The following is a 20925-nucleotide window of genomic DNA, read 5'->3' on the forward strand; positions in this document are numbered from 1 at the left end:
CTCTGGTGTGAGATCGAGCAGACCAGAGCAGAAGACCCCGGGAGACGTCCGGAGCCAGGTGAGGGGACCTCCGGCCGCCATGCTCGATGATCGGATCGCCACGGCAGCGCTGCGCCCGATCATCCATTCAAAGTACCACACTGCAACAGATGCCGTGATCTGTATTGATCACGGCATCTGAGGGGTTAATGGCGGACATCCACGATATCGCGGATGTCCACCATTACCGGCGGTCCCTGGCTGCTGATAGCAGCCGGGACCTGCCGCGCATGTCGCGAGCATCCCTCTGGTGCTCGCAACCATGGCGGCGCGTAAATGTACGTCATGGTGCGCTAAGTACCACGTCACCATGACGTACATTTACGTCTATTGTCGCTAAGGGGTTATATCACCGCCCATCATTACTATATACTACAATGTAGAGGATGTCCCTTAGTGGTGATTTATATATAAGTAGATATGTTATATAAGTTACAGATTTATATCACAGCCCATTATCACTATATACTACAATGTAGAGGATGTCCCTTAGTGGTGATTTACATATATAAGTAGATATGTTATATAAGTTACAGATTTCTATCACCGCCCATTATCACTATATACTACAATGTAGAGGATGTCCCTTAGTGGTGATTTATATATAAGTAGATATGTTATATAAGTTACAGATTTCTATCACTGCCCATTATCACTATATACTACAATGTTGAGGATGTCCCTTAGTGGTGATTTACATATAAGTAGATATGATAAATAAGTTACAGATTTCTATCACCGCCCATTATCACTATATACTACAATGTAGAGGATGTCCCTTAGTGGTGATATATATACATATATATATATATATATATATATATATATATATATAGATATATATAAATATATATATATATATGTATATATATATATATATATATATACAGTATATATGTAGATATGATATATAAGTTACAGTTTTATATCACCGCCCATTATCACTATATACTACAATGTAGAGGATGTCCCTTAGTGGTGATTTACATATAAGTAGATATGATAAATAAGTTACAGATTTATATCACCGCCCATTATCACTATATACTACAATGTAGAGGATGTCCCTTAGTGGTGATATATATATATATATATATATATATATATATATAAATATATATATATATATATATATATATATATATATATATATATACAGTATATATGTAGATATGATATATAAGTTACAGTTTTATATCACCGCCCATTATCACTATATACTACAATGTAGAGGATGTCCCTTAGTGGTGATATATATACATATATATATATATATAGATATATATATACATAGATATATATATATATATATATATATATATATATACAGTATATATGTAGATATGATATATAAGTTACAGTTTTATATCACCACCCATTATCACTATATACTACAATGTAGAGGATGTCCCTTAGTGGTGATTTACATATAAGTAGATATGATAAATAAGTTACAGATTTATATCACCGCCCATTATCACTATATACTACAATGTAGAGGATGTCCCTTAGTGGTGATATATATATATATATATATATATATATATATACAGTATATATGTAGATATGATATATAAGTTACAGTTTTATATCACCGCCCATTATCACTATATACTACACTGTAGACGATAGAGATGAGCGAACTTACAGTAAATTCGATTCGTCACGAACTTTTCGGCTCGGCAGTTGATGACTTTTCCTGCATAAATTAGTTCAGCTTTCCGGTGCTCCGGTGGGCTGGAAAAGGTGGTTACAGTCCTAAGAGACTCTTTCCTAGGAATGTATCCACCTTTTCCAGCCCACCGGAGCACCTGAAGGCTGAACTAATTTACGCAGGAAAAGTCATCAACTGCCGAGCCGAGAAGTTCGTGACGAATCAAATTTACTGTAAGTTCGCTCATCTCTATTAGAGGATGTCCCTTAGTGGTGATTTATATATAAGTAGATATGATATATAAGTTACAGTTTTATATCACTGCCCATTATCACTATATACTACAATGTCCCTTAGTGGTGATAAGGAGATTTTTTATGCTTACCGTAAAATCTCTTTCTCGAAGGATCCATTGGGGGACACAGACCATGGGTGTATGCTGCTGTCTCTAGGAGGCTTGACACTATGGCAACCAAAAAAGTCTGCTCCTCCCAGCAGAATATACCCGTCTCCAGGCCCTGAGGTAATCAGTTTTAGTCCCAGAGCAATAGAAGAAGACTGACAGGTCAAGAAAAAACCACAAACTGTCCGAGCAATCAGAAGAAAAGCAACTGAACACACCCTCGGACAGATAACTGAAATGGGAACACCAGAAAAAAGGGTGGGAGCTGTGTCCCCCAATGGATCTTTCGAGAAAGAGATTTTACGGTAAGCATAAAAAATCTCCTTTTCTCTATCGGCTCCATTGGGGGACACAGACCATGGGACATACCAAAGCCGTCCCTTGGGTGGGTAAGGAATCAGACAGGTGGACGGTTGGACCACCGCCACCTGCAACGTCTTACAGCTCAGAGTAGCATCTGGGATCTTCCTCTTGCAGCGGTAAGCTCATAAATAGCAGACCGGATCCACCGAAAAAAAATGGTGGCCGCAGAAGCAGGTTGTCCTGTACGACTACTTTCCGGAGAAACGAAAAAAGGGAGCCACACTGCCGAAAGGAAAGAGAGACAGAGATAAGTCTGAACAGCCCTCACCACAAAAAAAAGACGCTTCCAGGGATGAGAAGGGACCGAACAAAAGGACGGTAATACGGTCTCCTCATTGAGATGAAAAAGTCAAAACCATCTGAGGTAAAAAGGACAGACCTGGATGGAAAACAACTTGTCCAGGTATAAAACCAGGAAGGGAGAACGGCTGGAGAGAGCTGCCAGCTCTGACACCCTCCGAAGAGAGGTAAGAGCAATAAGGAACGCCACCTTCTGGGGAAGGAGGCAAAGAGAAATGTCCCTGAGAAGTACAAAAGGGGGCGCCTTGCAGAGCACCTAAGACCAAGAGTAAGTCCCAAGGGAAAGAAGGGGACTGAGAAGGAGGGCAAGGTGTGCCACTCCCTGAACCAGGTTCGGACATGATAATTGAACGCCAGGGGACGTTGAAAAAAGAATGGAAAAGGGCCGAACCTTTGACCCTTAAGGGAACTGAAAAGCCAACCCTTGGGCAAGCTCCGACTGGAAAGGGGTCGGAAGGGAAAACTATGACCGGAGAAACAAGGGCTGAGTTTCACACCAAAGAAAAGAAGACCATCAGGTATGGAGGCAAATCTTGCAGGGGAAGGCCTGTGAGCCCTCAGCATGGTGCAAACCACTTGGGAATAGAAGCCGCAGGTCCTCAGAAACCGCTGTCTCAACTGCCACGCCAGCAAAGGCAGAGATGGTAAATAGGGAAGGCGTAGCATTGAGTTGTGCAGGAACCTGACCACGACGACATACCACGTCCGCCGGGGCCAGGCTGGGTCACGAAAGAGGAACGCTTCGGTTGTGGCGGGACAAGCAGTGGTCCACACCAGGAGCGCCCCAGGGGTTGCAGATCACTGTAAACACCCCCGGATGTGGGGACCACTTGCCTTGGACGACTGAGGATCGGCCGAGAAGACCACAGCCCAGGAACAGCCGGAAGGAAGATAGAAAAGATGGCCGGAAACCCGAGTTCCGCCCAGAAGGGAATTTCCCAAGACACAAGCAAGGAAAAAATTGCCCTAGGCCCCAACATGTTGAAGGGGAAAAGGGCTCTAGGGAGACCAAGGCCCAGACTGGACGGTCCCTGAAAATACCTCCCCAGCCCGACAGACTAGCAGGGTGGGGCAGGAAGGAGCACAGCTGGAAGACAGGGAGGAAACTAAGCCACCATAAAAGGGACAGACAAGACTGTCGAGAGAGAACGATCTTGCGGTCGAGAGACAATGGAGACCTGTCCCACCGGAAGAAAATCACCAGTTGAAGAGTTCGGTGATGAAACTGGGCAAATGGCATGGCGACCACGGCCGCCACCAACCGACCCAGGACATCTATGCAAAAGCAAATGGAAACTGGAGCAGGGTGCCGAAGTCATTAGACTCTAGATAAGACAGTCAGCCAATTACTCGGCAGAGTCGAAAGCGGGCAGAGGCCGCGTTGAGCTGGAGCCCCAGGAGAACAGTTGGACTTGTCTCGATTGACCATCCAACCAAAGTGAGATAAGGTCTGAAGGTTGAGACTAAGACTCTCCAGGATCCGGGCCCTGGCAGGAGCTCTGATCAGGAGGTCGTCCAGTAAGGAATTACGGAAGCAACTGTTATCCGTAAAAGGGCTATCACAGGCGCCAGGACTTTGGTAAGGGTACGCGGAGAGGTGGCCAGACCAAAATGGAGAGCCACAATGAAAAATGACCGTCCGAAACTGCAAGGTGGGGGTACCGCTGAAGACCGGAAAACAATGAGCTATGGAGGCAGGCATCCTTGATGTCCACCGAGGAAAGAAAACTTCCCTAGAACCACGGACGCCAGCACCGAACGGAGAGACTCCATTCGGGATGGGAAAGCAGAAAATGCTGGCTGAGATACTCGAGAACCAAGATTGGGCAAACAGAAACGCCTTCATGGAGACCACAAAGAGGTTGGAATAAACCTCAAAAACGTTCCCCTGAAGGAACCGGGACAATTACTCCCTGGACAAAAAGGAGCTGGAGCACGCTCCGAACTGCCTTCGCTAGAGATGGGAACCGGAGGGTCCAGGAAAGAAAAAGGCAATCCCATGGAAGGGAAGCAAAGTCGATCCTGTATCCGTTGACTACTACATCCCTGACCCATGGATCCTGAATGTGCGTGGTCCAGCATTCCTGGAAGAGTAAGAGGCGACCAACTACCCGAGAAAGGTCGGCGGGTGGGGGGCGACCCTTCAGGCCGAGGAACGCCTACGGTTGCCTGATGGGGCCGCCAAACGGCCGGAACGGATAGCCGACCTCCAGGAGGGACGGGTCCGGAAGGAGGAAGCCCCCTTCCCGTGAAGGTGTCTGGCTGCACCCTTTGTTGGTACCAAAGGTCCACAGAACCGGAAGGCGGAGGATTTCCGACGGAAAGCGGTTCTGTGAGCCTTATCCAGAGGTAAAAGAGAACTCTTTTCCGCCCGTCGCCTCACTTCCTGAAGGTGGGGTCGGTATTCCATGCTTTAAGCCACATGGTGGCTACCAGGTAGCTTGTGGCAAAGGCAGCACAGTGGCTGCGCATGGAAGCAGAACACAGAAAATCTCCAGATGAGGAGCATCGGAGAGCTAGATTAAATAAATCCTCCGGAAGGATCTTGAAGACTACCCTGGCGGAGTTAGGAGACCATACTGAAAGGGCTTTTGACACCCAGGCAGAAGCAAAAGCAGGAAGAACCTGCTATCTCAAAGATGAGCTACAAGCTGGAGCAACGGGGTGATGCCTGTGAGGGGAGCTCCCGTGCCTGCCCAAGACTCAGGGGATGAGAGAGATGAAACATCCTTATGATGCTGCGAGAGCATCAGAACAGGGGGAGAACGGGACCCTCCGTGAAGGGAGGACCTCTTCAAGGCAGTCACCCCATACCGGGAGACCTGAGCCAAGTCGGGGAATACCCAGACTGGAAGGATGGCCGAACCCACAGGGTCTGGAAGGGCATCCTAAGTATAAATAACAGGGGGTTCTGGGGGAGCAGTGGTGCAGGCAGAACAAGTGGGTTTAACAGAACCAGTAATTTCATGTTACAACCCTTAGAGTGTAAAAGGAAACCAGGGACCTAGTCATCTGTTAGAAGGAGGAACAGGTCTGGGCTGGACAAGTAAAAAAAACCCCGGTCTGAGCCCCCAAGGCAGCTGCTGTGAAGTTTTATTTTTTTATTGAATTTTCTTTTTTAAACTCTGGCAGGCTGAGGAGAGATGCAGAACATTGCACCAATGGCAAGAGGGGACCGTACTAAACCAAGGGCGCTGTTGAATGGCCCTGAATACTCCCCTCTGCACACGCACAGCGCCAATAGATAACTAGCCCCCGCACAGAGAAGCACCGACGGGCTGGTGGGCAGAGCTACTGCGCCCCAGTCCGCTGAAGTAAATGTAGCTGAGTAATAATGTCGCCCGCTCCCGGTCCCCAGCACATATGCACTGCATATGCGAACTAATGGGGAAAGGAGCGGGCAAAGTACCTCCGGCAGCCTCCACTGCCGAAGAAGAATGTGCGGCCGTGGGAACAAGTTCCCGCTCAGAGAAACACTGACGGGTTGGGTGGGCGGTGCTAATGCAGCTGAGGCGATAATGGCGCCCGCTCCCAGCCCCGATAGAGGGGAAAGGAGCTGGCGAAGTACCTCCGGCAGCCTCCGCTGTCGATAGAGAGACATAATAGAGCGCTATGTGCGGCCGGACCGAAGAAGCGCCCATAGCACAAAACTAAAGTAACCGCCGCGGCTTAGTAGCAAGCCGCTATAAATGTACAAACACCACTGCTCTGTCCCCCAGCCTTATAATAAAGAAAGGGACCCCCAAGCAGACAAAAGGAGGGAAAAAACCCTCCTCCCTGACCTAATGTAATAGTGGGCTAAATACTGGGGGTTTCCAGAGATTGAAAATCCGCCACCTGATAGAAAAAAAAGGGGGGGGGGAATACTCATGAAGGCTTCCCTATGAAGTGTTCAGACTGTAGTCTTCAGTCAGCATTATCACCTGCAGCAAGCCAAGCTCATAGTGAGGCGAACAGGAAGGTAGGGGGACCCGCTGACCGTTGGCGAGAGGGGGTTAACAGTACATCCAAGATGCCTGCCACCTCTCGCAATGGGGAAACAGTGAACCGCAGTTCCTGAGTCCCCACCTGAAAACGGAAAGAAAAATAAATAAAAGAACTAACACATCCCTAACTAGGAAAATGAAAAATATAAGACCTGGTCTGAGGAGAATCCCAGACCAGTGTTTATCCTCCTTAGACACTAAGCTGAAACTGATTACCTCAGGGCCTGGAGGCGGGTATATCCTGCTGGGAGGAGCTGACTTTTTTGGTTGCCATAGTGTCAAGCCTCCTAGAGACAGCAGCATACACCCATGGTCTGTGTCCCCCAATGGAGCCGATAGAGAAATATATATATAAGTAGATATGATATATAAGTTACAGATTTATATTTATATCACTGCCCATTATCACTATATACTACAATGTTGAGGATGTCCCTTAGTGGTGATTTACATATAAGTAGATATGATATATAAGTTACAGATTTATATCACCGCCCATTATCACTATATACTACAATAGAACATACGGCTTCTTCTATCCAGTAACAGGGCTCAGTGGCCGCCATCAGGACTTATATTACTGGGGCCCTTTGTATGTGTAGACGGCAGCTCCACGTGCTCCTCAGTTCTGGGGATGGTCCTGATAATGACCTCTGGGCCCAGTTATTAGATAGAAGAAGCCGTATATACCCGGGGGGATACATCATATATACTGGGGGGATATATCATTTATACCTGGGGATATATCATTTATACCTGGGGATATATCATATATACCGGGGAATATATCATTTATACCGGGGGATATATCATTTATACCAGGAATATATCATTTGTACTGGGGAATATGTCATTTATACCAGGAATATATCATTTATACCGGGGGATATATAATTTATACCGGGGGATATATCATTTATACTGGGGGATATATAATTTATACTGGGGGGGATATATAATTTATACCGGGGGATATATCATATATCATTTATACCTGGGGATATATCATATATACCGGGGGATATATCATTTATACTGGGGGATATATAATTTAAACCGGGGAGTATATAATTTATACCGGGGGATATATCATTTATATTGGGGGATATATCATTTATACCGGGGATATATCATTTCTACTGGGGGATATATCATATATACTGGGGGATATATCATTCATACCGGGGATATATCATTTATACTGGGGGATATATCATTCATACCGGGGATATATCATTTATACTGTGGGATATATCATATATACTGGGGAATATATCATTTATATCGGGGGATATATCATTTATACCGGGGATATATCATTTATACTGGGGGATATATAATTTATACTGGGGGGATATATAATTTATACCGGGGATATATAATTTATACTGGGGGATATATAAATTATACCTGGGGATATATCATTTATACTGGGGGGATATATCATTTATACTGGGGCATATATCATTTATACTGGGGGATATATCATTTATACCGGGGGACATATCATATATCATTTATACTGGGGGATATATAATTTATACCTGGGGATATATCATTTATACTGGGGGGATATATCATTTATACTGGGGGATATATCATTTATACCGGGGGATATATCATTTATACTGGGGGATATATAATTTATACTGGGGGGATATAGAATTTATACTGGGGGGATATATAATTTATACCGGGGGATATATAATTTATACTGGGGGATATATAATTTATACTGGGGGGATATATCATTTATACTGGGGGATATTTCATTCATACCGGGGATATATCATTTATACTGGGGGATATATAATTTATACTGGGGGGATATAAAATTTATACCGGGGATATATAATTTATACTGGGGGGATATATAATTTATACAGGGGGTTATATCATATATCATTTATACCGGGGGATATATCATTTATACCGGGGATATATCATTTATACTGGGGGATATATCATTTATACCGGGGGATATATCATTTATACCGGGGGATATATAATTTATACTGGGGGATATATCATTTATACTGGGGGATATATCATTTATACTGGGGGATATATCATTTATACTGGGGGATATATCATTTATACTGGGGGATATATCATTTATACTGGGGGATATATCATTTATACCGGGGGATATATCATATATCATTTATACTGGGGGATATATAATTTATACCTGGGGATATATCATTTATACTGGGGGATATATCATTTATACCGGGGGAAATATCATTTATACCGGGGGATATATCATTTATACCGGGGATATATCATTTATACTGGGGGGATATATCATTTATACTGGGGGGATATATCATTTATACCGGGGATATATCATTTATACTGGGGGGATATATCATTTATACTGGGGGATATATCATTTATACCGGGGGGGATATATCATTTATACCGGGGGATATATCATTTATACCGGGGGATATATCATTTATACCGGGGATATATCATTTATACTGGGGGATATATCATTTATACTGGGGGATATATCATTTATACTGGGGGATATATCATTTATACTGGGGGATATATCATTTATACTAGGGAATATATCATTTATACTGGGGGATATATCATATATACCGGGGGATATATCATTTATACTAGGGAATATATCATTTATACTGGGGGATATATCATATATACCGGGGGATATATCATTTATACTGGGGGGATATATCATTTATACTGGGGGGATATATCTTTTATACTGGGGGGATATATCATTTATACCTGGGGATATATCATTCATACCGGGGGATATATCATTTATACTGGGGGATATATCATTTATACTGGGGGGATATATCATTTATACCTGGGGATATATCATTTATACCGGGGAATATATCATTTATACTGGGGGATATATCATTTATACTGGGGGTATATATCATTTATACCGGGGATATATCATTTATACTGGGGAATATATCATTTATACTGGGGAATATATCATTTATACTGGGGAATATATCATATATACTGGGGTTATATCATATATACTGGGGGATAGATCATATATACTGGGGGTTATATCTTATATATATACTGGGGGATATATCAGATATAATGGGGGATATATCATATATACTGGGGGATATATCATATATACTGGGGGATATATCATATATACTGGGGGATATATCATATATACTGGAGGTTATATCATATATACTGGGGGTTATATCATATATATACTGGGGGATATATCATTTATACTGGGGGATATATCATTTATACTGGGGGATATATCATTTATACTGGGGGGATATATCATTTATACTGGGGGATATATCATTTATACTGGGGGATATATCATTTATACTGGGGGGATATATCATTTATACTGGGGGGATATATCATTTATACCTGGGGATATATCATTTATACTGGGGGATATATCATTTATACCGGGGGATATATAATTTATACTGGGGGATATATCATTTATACCGGGGGATATATCATTTATACTGGGGGATATATAATTTATACTGGGGGATATATCATTTATACTGGGGGGATATATCATTTATACTGGGGGGATATATCATTTATACCTGGGGGATATATCATTTATACTGGGGAATATATCATTTATACCGGGGGATAGATCATATATACTGGGAAGGGGCGTAGGAACCGGGGGGGGGGGGGGGGGGGAGACACATCCCCCCAGAAAATCATGCGGGGGGGGACAGATCATCGGGGAATCCCCCCAGTTCTGCCCGCAGACTTTATTGAATTAAATGCTCCCTGGGGCCCCCCGCGATCTCCTGTACAGGCCCCAACAGCCCATGGGAAGGGGTCATGTTGACCACCTCATGAAGCGGCGGGTGACACGCCCCCTCAATGCAACTCTATGGCAGAGCTGTAGCGCCCCCTTCGGCAATCTCCGTCAATCTTAATAAACATGGTATACGTCCATGCACTCCATCCACCAATGGCTTTGGCTGCTGCAAGCGGAAATTTCACCACTGAATATCCACAGTGTGGAGGAGCCCTTAGGGATCTGCAGGGGAAAGATGGGTCTGGAGGAGGACAGTACAGGGGTGGGATTCTGCCAAACAGAAGTAACAGTGTCTGACAGGATTATTTTTAGGGGGCATTCTGTCTGGCAGTATGATTTTCAGGGGGAATGATGCTTGGCAGGGTTATAATGATTATTGTTGTCATACAGAGGATGAAGATCTGCTGATAAAGTGACCATTGATGTCCGGGCATCAGACTGCAGAGAAGATGGAAGAAGACAAGGCATCTGGACCAGATGAAGAAGAAAAGGACAGACGACAGAGAAGACGTCTCCTGTGAGTCATTATATAATTGTGTATCTGTCTGACTGTCCCATCAGATCTGGGGTCACTTGTATGTTCTGCATTGATGATGGGTAGAACTGTGCCCCAATCTGTGGCTCTGCAGCTGTTACAAAAATACAACTCTCATCATGCCTGCAGCTTTGCGACAGATGGGGAGCCATTTTACCAAGGTGATTTTAGACTATGCAAACTTTTTTTATTTTAACCCCTTAAGGATGCAACCTTTTTTTTATCTTAAAGGGGTACTCCACTAGGAAAACATTTTTTTAAATCAACTGGTGCCAGAAAGTTAAAGGGGTACTCCGGTGGAAAACTTTTTTATTTATTTTTAAATGAACTGGTGCCAGAAAGTTAAACAGATTTGTAATGACTTCTATTAAAAAATCTTTACCCTTCCTGTACTTTTTAGCAGCTGTATGCTACAAAGGAAATTCTGTTCTTTTTTAATTTCTTTTTTGTCTTGTCCACAGTGCTCTCTGCTGACAACTGCTGCCCGTAACAGGAACTGTCCAGAGCAGGAGAAAAACCCCATGGCAAACCTATGCTGCTCTGGACAGTTCATGATACAGGCATCAGGTGTCAGCAGAGAGCAGTGTGGACAAGACAAAAAGGACATTCAAAAGGAAAATAATTTCCTCTGTAGAATATAGCTGATAAAAAGTGCAGGAAGGGTAACGATTTTTTGATAGAAGTAATTACAAATCTGTTTAACTTTCTGGCACCAGTTGACTTATAAAGACCTAAAAACATTTTTTCCACCGGATTACCCCTTTAAAGTGTGTTCCTGATGATGCAGTATTATTTGGTCCTGTTATTGTTAATATTTTGGTATTATTGGTATTGTTAGTCTGTATGTTGTTTTTACTCAGTATGGTGGTTTTATCCAGTCTTTGTGTGCTGGTATAATTCGCTCCATGTATACTGATATTGTTGGTAATATTGGTCTTAGTATTCAGGATTTGGTCAGTAATAGGATGGTAATATGTATGGTGATTGTGGACTTAGGTAGTTTTTTATGTTTATACCATTCACCATGTAGTTTCATTAATGTTATATTGTAATAGTTCTGTCATTTCCACATGTGGCGATACCAAATATGTTTATTTTTGTTTACACTTTTATGAGGGGAGGGAAGTGATCACTGATGTCCGGCATTAGCAATAAATGAAGAGAGCTCAGCTTGTAAGCGCACTTCATACACCCAGACTGCTACCACGGCATACATGTACACCCTGTTTCATCAAGGTGTCAATGGTGCCTACACTAACCCCTCGTCCTGACCTCACACACACAGCCTACCTCCCACAGTCCTGACGGAGCCCTATCTCATGAATTCACTGCTCCCTGAAGGTACCTGTGATGAGGAGCCTGTATTGTCATGCAAAATTGAGTGGTCCCGCCCCTTTTAAACCCTCCCCTTTTATGGCTCTGCCTTTTTTTAAAGCCACACCAAGTTACAATGCTACCCCCCCCAGATTTGTGGGGTTTCCTACGCCCCTGATACTGGGGGATATATCATATATATTGGGGGGATATACCATATATACCGGGGGATATATCATATATATACTGGGGGATGTATCATATATATTGGGGGGATATATCATATATACCGGAGGATATTTCAAATATACTGGGGGATATATCATATATACTGGGGGATATATTATATATACTGGCGGTTATATCATATATACTGGGGGTTATATCATATATATATACTGGGGGATATATCAGATATAATGGTGGATATATCATATATACTGGGGGTTATATCATATATACTGGGGGATATATCATATATACTGGGGGTTATATCTTATATATACTGGGGGATATATCAGATATAATGGGGGATATATCATATATACTGGGGGATATATCATATATACTGGGGGATATATCATATATACTGGGGGATATATCATATATACTGGAGGTTATATCATATATACTGGGGGTTATATCATATATATACTGGGGGATATATCAGATATAATGGGGGATATATCATATATACTGGGGGTTATATCATATATACTGGAGGAGATATCAAATATACTGGGGGATATATCATATATACTGGGGGATATATCATTTATACTGGAGGTTATATCATATATACTGGGGGTTATATCATATATATACTGGGGGATATATTACATATACTGGGGGATAAATAATATATACTGGGGGATATATCATATATATATTGGGGGATATATCATATATATTGGGGGGGATATACCATATACACCGGAGGATATTTCAAATATACTGGGGGATATATGATATATACTGGGGGTTATATAATATATACTGGGGGATATATCATTTATACTGGGGAATATATCATTTATACTGGGGGATATATCATTTATACCTGGGGATATATCATTTATACTGGGGGATGTATCATATATACTGGGGGATATATCATATATATTGGGGGGATATATCATATATACCGGAGGATATATCAAATATACTGGGGGATATATCATATATACTGGGGGATATATCATATATACTGGGGGATATATTCTATATACTGGGGGATAAATAATATATGCTGGGGATATATCATATATACTGGGGGTTATATCATGTTTTTCTACCCGAATTCACACTGTTATATCATATATACTGGGGTATATATCCTGGGGAATATATTATATATAATGGGGGATATATCATATATACTGGGGGATATATCATATATAATGGAGGATGTATCATTTATACTGGGGGATATATCATCTATACTGGGGGATATATCATTTATACTGGGGGTTATATCATATATACTGGGGGATATATCATATATACTGGAGGATATATTCTATATACTGGGGGATATATCATATATACTGGGGGATATATCACATATACTGGGGGATATATCATATATACTGGGGGTTATATCATATATACTGGGGGATATATTATATATACTGGGGGATATATCACATATACTGGGGGATATATCATATATACTGGGGGATCTATCATATATACTGGGGGATATATCATATATACTGGGGGTTATATCATATATACTGGGGTATATATCATATATACTGGGGGATATATTATATATACTGGGGGATATATCATATATAATTGAGGATATATCATATATACTGGGTCATATATCACATATACTGGAGGGATATTGGGGGGACTCAGTATTGCTATTTCTGTGGATGTCCAATGTGACAGAATACATTTTTAAATGGGTACTCTCATAAAAAAAATATTAAATAGATTATGTAAATAAAAATATTTTATTTAAAAAAAAAAATGTCTAATATATTTAATTTAAAAAAAAATCCTGTTTTATGTTTTTTTTTGTAAACCTGGCCACTAGGTGTCACCCTATATGGCTCAGGATTACTTTTCCCCCCTGACGTTCATCACGTTCGGACTAACGCTGGCCGGGGAGAGTGGCCCAGCGTGGTCCGAAAAGCGCGTTCACATGAATGAGGAGAGGGAGATGCAAGGTGGGCGGGGACATTTAAATTTCGCACGCCACGCGCGCACGAGCATTGTGCTCGCTCTCTGCCTGTTTCCTACACAGGCAGAGAGCGAGTACAGCACTCATGCGCGCGGCGTACAACATTTAAACATCCCCGCTCCCCTGCATCTCCCTCTCGTCATTCATTGCAGCGTGCGAGCTGCAGGAAATAGAGAGGAGATGGGCGGAAGCGAGCCCCGGCCAGGCTTCAGATGACGTCGCGCCTGCCGGGGCCACACACTTCCTGCCCTCACCAGAGACCTCAACTCTGAGCTCCTGCAGCCGTTCTTCTAAAGGTATTTTTATGGGGATTTGGGCAGAAATACAGACAGGGATAGATGTAGTTGGTGTCAGGGACAGATGGGGAGGGGGAATAGGGAAATGTAATTTAGTGATAGCTACTCTTTAAATACTTACGTTACTTCGCTTATGTACGGCATTTTAGAAACCTTTTTTGGGAATCTTCCGGGTCTAAAATATAGAAGAATACAGATCTGGTGAGAATCATAGATACAACAGAGAAGATCAAACCCTGAGAGAATCTCCTGTGTAATCCTGGGATCAGTCAGGACCAGGGACACACATAGGAGTGAAAGGGGGCTGGAGCCCCTGCCCTTTTCCTCACCTGCCCCTCTAGTGCTCTCACAAAAGGAGGTGTAGACTCAGGGTGACAGGTGCAGTAAAAAGGATCCGTTGCTGGGGAGTTGTAAGTGGTTTAATGGAGGGTGCTGTGCCCTCCCTGCAGCAAGGGGGCGCCACTCACCCTGTCATTATCTGCCATTTCTCTGCTTCTCTCCACACAGAGGAGACAGGAACAGGGGAGACAGAGAGGAGCCCTGCCCACAGCATGTCCGCCCACACACTTCAGTCTATGCAGCCATTACTGTAAGTAACTGTAAATATATGTGAGTGATTGTATGTCAGTGTGTGTATATATATATATGTGTGTGTGTATACATATGTGTGTGTATATGTGTGTGTGTGTGTCTATCTCTATGTATATGCCTATATATGTGAGCAAGTGAATGTATGTATGTATGTATGTGTGTATGTATATGTGTATGTGTGTATGTATATGTGTATGAATGTGTATGTATGTGTGTATGTATGTATATGTGTGTGTATGTGTATGTATGTATGTATGTATGTATGCATGTGTGTATGTATGTATGTATGTGTGTATGTATATGTGTATGTGTGTATGTATGTATATGTGTGTGTATGTGTATGTATGTATGCATGTGTGTGTATGTATGTATGTATGTATATGTGTATGTATGTGTGCATGTATGCATATATGTGTATGTATGGGCGTATGTGTATGTATGTGTGTATGTATGCATGTGTGTGTATGTATGTGTGTGTGTCTATCTCTATGTATATGCCTATATATATGAGAAAGTGAATCTTTGTATGTGTGTATGTATGTATGTGTGTGTATGTATGTATATGTGTATATATATGAGCAAGTGAATCTTTGTATGTGTGTATATATCTGTTAGTGATTGTATGTGTGTACCTGTATGTATGATGTGCTTATTGGCTATATCTTTTAGTATATATTCCATGTTATATGTGTGTCTGTGTATTTATGTTTCTTAATGTATATTTGTACCTGTATGTATGTGTCACTGTCTCTATGTATGTGTGTATATTACCTATGTACTGTATGTGCCTTTATGTTATGTGCTTGTATGTATTGTATGAAGCACATTATTAAGGAATTATTGGAGGAATGTAAGCACAGTATATATGGGAATTTATGGAATCACAGTATATATTTCATTATATTGGAACATTATATTTTTATGTATGCTGGCACTGTGTATAGATCCTTAGGGTGCGTTCACACGTGCCTATTTTTACTGCAGATTTTGCTTCCCATTGACAATGGGAAGAGAAATCTGCTAAAGCAAATCTGCAGCAGAAAATATGCACAGTATAGTTAAATAATAGTGGCACAGTATATAGTTCATTAATGGTGGCACAGTATATAGGGAATTAATAGATGAATGGTGGCACAGTATATAGTTCATTAATGGTGGCACAGTATATAGGTAATTAATAGATGAATTGTGGCACAGTATATAGTTCATTAATGGTGGCACAGTATATAGGGAATTAATAGATGAATGTTGGCACAGTATATAGGTAATTGATAGATGAATGGTGGCACAGTATATAGGGAATTAATAGATGAATGGTGGCACAGTATATAGTTCATTAATGGTGGCACAGTATATAGGTAATTAATAGATGAATGGTGGCACAGTATATAGTTCATTAATGGTGGCACAGTATATAGGGAATTAATAGATGAATGTTGGCACAGTATATAGGTAATTAATAGATGAATGGTGGCACAGTATATAGGGAATTAATAGATGAATGTTGGCACAGTATATAGGGAATTAATAGATGTATGGTGGCACAGTATATAGGGAATTAATAGATGAATGGTGGCACAGTATATAGTTCATTAATGGTGGCACAGTATATAGGGAATTAATAGATGAATGTTGGCACAGTATATAGGGAATTAATAGATGAATGGTGGCACAGTATAAAGGGAATTAATAGATGAATGTTGGCACAGTATATAGGGAATTAATAGATGAATGGTGGCACAGTATATAGTTCATTAATGGTGGCACAGTATATAGGGAATTAATAGATGAATGGTGGCATAGTATATTGGTAATTAATAGATGAATGGTGGCACAGTATATAGTTCATTAATGGTGGCACAGTATATAGGGAATTAATAGATGAATGGTGGCACAGTATATAGGGAATTAATAGATGAATGGTGGCATAGTATATTGGTAATTAATAGATGAATGCTGGCACAGTATATGGGGAACTAATAGATGAATGGTGGCACAGTATATAGGGAATTAATAGATGAATGGTGGTACAGTATATACGGAATTAATAGATGAATGGTGGCACAGTATATAGGGAATTAAGGGGGGGGGTACGGTATATAATTAAAGAGAAACTGACAGGCTGTTTACTCGCACTAAGCCCAATACACTAGGTTACAGTGCATGTATACAAAAATTGGTCTTTCCATTTTCTAGGTATTGCCCCACATTGCTAGTATGCGAAGTCAGTCTTGTGCGCAATGGAGGCGGAGCTTCCCTGCCTCCATCCTGTATGCTGTGCTATGCCTGGACGTCTTTGTATATTTATAATTCTTTTTTTTTGCCAACTCTTGTATATTGTAGAATGTAAGTATATATTACTGTGGTGTCCATCTCTTCAGTGTAAGAACCAGAGCACATCTGCCCATTAAGTCTGGAAGACGTTTTTTAAATTATGAAAAGTGCCCTCTTTTTTTACTTGAGCCCCTGTCCTTCAAAATGTCTGTGCACGTCCCTGGTCAGGACCATACATAGACCTCAGCAGGGACACCTCTCGTATGTATGTCCCTGACATGAGGACCATTCCTGATCTCATCTTCACATGGCAGAATGTCCTTCCCAATTCCACAGGAATATTCCGCACAGATATTCGGCAGCAGTCGACTCCTATTGTTTCCAATGGTTTTCTCCTTCATCGTTCACATGGCAAAATTTCCCGCCAGAGACGCCACATTTCCGAGGGGTCCTAGTGCCGGCAAGTTCTGCTGGTGCTTCACTGTCTGTGGATCACCATGAAAACATAGCCGAATAGTGTAAGACTGGGGGAGGAGGAAGAATACCTGAACGCCGGGGCACTGTTCTTTATCTGCATCAATCTGTGGTAGAAATAAAAGAAGAAAGACCATTAGAGATCAGCGATCACATCCCAGAATCCAGGACGACTGATCCCTACATTGTGTTACATGGTGACTATGTGACGCTGATCTACATGGTGACTATGTGACACTGATCTACATGGTGACTATGTGACGCTGATCTACATGGTGACTATGTGACGCTGATCTACATGGTGACTATGTGACGCTGATCTACATGGTGACTATGTGACGCTGATCTACATGGTGACTATGTGACGCTGATCTACATGGTGACTATGTGACACTGATCTACATGGTGACTATGTGACGCTGATCTACATGGTGACTATGTGACACTGATCTACATGGTGACTATGTGACACTGATCTACATGGTGTCTATGTGACGCTGATCTACGTGGTGACTATGTGACACTGATCTACATGGTGACTATGTGACGCTGATCTACATGGTGACTATGTGACGCTGATCTACATGGTGACTGTGTGACGCTGATCTACATGGTGACTATGTGACACTGATCTACATGGTGACTATGTGACGCTGATCTACATGGTGACTATGTGACACTGATCTACATGGTGACTATGTGACGCTGATCTACATGGTGACTATGTGACACTGATCTACATGGTGACTATGTGACACTGATCTACATGGTGACTATGTGACGCTGATCTACATGGTGACTATGTGACGCTGATCTACATGGTGACTATGTGACACTGATCTACATGGTGACTATGTGACGGCTGATCTACATGGTGACTATGTGACGCTGATCTACATGGTGACTATGTGACGCTGATCTACATGGTGACTATGTGACACTGATCTACATGGTGACTATGTGACGCTGATCTACATGGTGACTATGTGACGCTGATCTACATGGTGACTATGTGACGCTGATCTACATGGTGACTATGTGACGCTGATCTACATGGTGACTATGTAACGCTGATCTACATGGTAACTATGTGACACTGATCTACATGGTGACTATGTGACACTGATCTACATGGTGACTATGTGACACTGATCTACATGGTGACTATGTGACGCTGATCTACATGGTGACTATGTGACACTGATCTACATGGTGACTATGTGACACTGATCTACATGGTGACTATGTGACACTGATCTACATGGTGACTATGTGACGCTGATCTACATGGTGACTATGTGACACTGATCTACATGGTGACTATGTGACGCTGATCTACATGGTGACTATGTGACACTGATCTACATGGTGACTATGTGACGCTGATCTACATGGTGACTATGTGACACTGATCTACATGGTGACTATGTGACACTGATCTACATGGTGACTATGTGACACTGATCTACATGGTGACTATGTGACGCTGATCTACATGGTGACTATGTGACACTGATCTACATGGTGACTATGTGACGCTGATCTACATGGTGACTATGTGACACTGATCTACATGGTGACTATGTGACGCTGATCTACATGGTGACTATGTGACACTGATCTACATGGTGACTATGTGACGCTGATCTACGTGGTGACTATGTGACGCTGATCTACATGGTGACTATGTGACGCTGATCTACATGGTGACTATGTGACGCTGATCTACATGGTGACTATGTGACGCTGATCTACATGGTGACTATGTGACACTGATCTACATGGTGACTATGTGACACTGATCTACATGGTGACTATGTGACGCTGATCTACGTGGTGACTATGTGACGCTGATCTACATGGTGACTATGTGACGCTGATCTACATGGTGACTATGTGACGCTGATCTACATGGTGACTATGTGACACTGATCTACATGGTGACTATGTGACGCTGATCTACATGGTGACTATGTGACGCTGATCTACATGGTGACTATGTGACGCTGATCTACATGGTGACTATGTGACACTGATCTACATGGTGACTATGTGACGCTGATCTACATGGTGACTATGTGACGCTGGGATCGTTGTTACAATGTAAATTCTACATTAGCTCTGGGGCCCCATTGTTATCCTCCATTCCCCCTACATTAGCTCTGGGGCCCCCATTGTCATCCTCCATCCCCCCTACATTAGCTCTGGGGCCCCATTGTTATCCTCCATTCCCCCTACATTAGCTCTGGGGCCCTCATTGTCATCCTCCATCCTCCCTACATTAGCTCTGGGGGCCCCATTGTCATCCTCCATTCTCCCTACATTAGCTCTGGGGCCCCCATTGTCATCCTCCATCCTCCCTACATTAGCTCTGGCGGCCCCATTGTCATCCTCCATTCTCCCTACACTAGCTCTGGGGGCCCATTGTCATCCTCCATCCTCCTTACATTAGCTCTGGGGCCCCATTGTCATCCTCCATTCCCCCTACATTAGCTCTGGGGGCCCCATTGTCATCCTCCATTCACCCTACATTAGCTCTGGGGCCCCATTGTCATCCTCCATTCACCCTACATTAGCTCTGGGGCCCCATTGTCATCCTCCATCCTCCCTACATTAGCTCTGGGGGCCCCATTGTCATCCTCCATTCCCCCTACATTAGCTCTGGGGGCCCCATTGTCA

General features: G+C 42.3%; 1 protein-coding gene across 2 annotated transcripts in view; it reads right to left on the bottom strand.

The window, feature by feature from the left end:
- The window catches only part of LOC130357219 (uncharacterized protein DDB_G0290685-like), a 50198-nt gene that overhangs the window by 9207 nt on the left and 20066 nt on the right, over nucleotides 1-20925 (bottom strand). For both annotated transcript variants that reach the window (XM_056559823.1, XM_056559824.1), the window contains 2 exons: nucleotides 18318-18353; nucleotides 15029-15082 (listed from right to left, as the gene is read on the bottom strand). In XM_056559823.1, coding sequence (XP_056415798.1) covers nucleotides 15029-15082; nucleotides 18318-18353 — 90 coding nt within the window. The remainder of the gene's footprint in view (nucleotides 1-15028; nucleotides 15083-18317; nucleotides 18354-20925) is intronic.

Source organism: Hyla sarda, chromosome 2 (genome assembly GCF_029499605.1).
Source record: "Hyla sarda isolate aHylSar1 chromosome 2, aHylSar1.hap1, whole genome shotgun sequence".
Taxonomy (NCBI): domain Eukaryota; kingdom Metazoa; phylum Chordata; class Amphibia; order Anura; family Hylidae; genus Hyla; species Hyla sarda.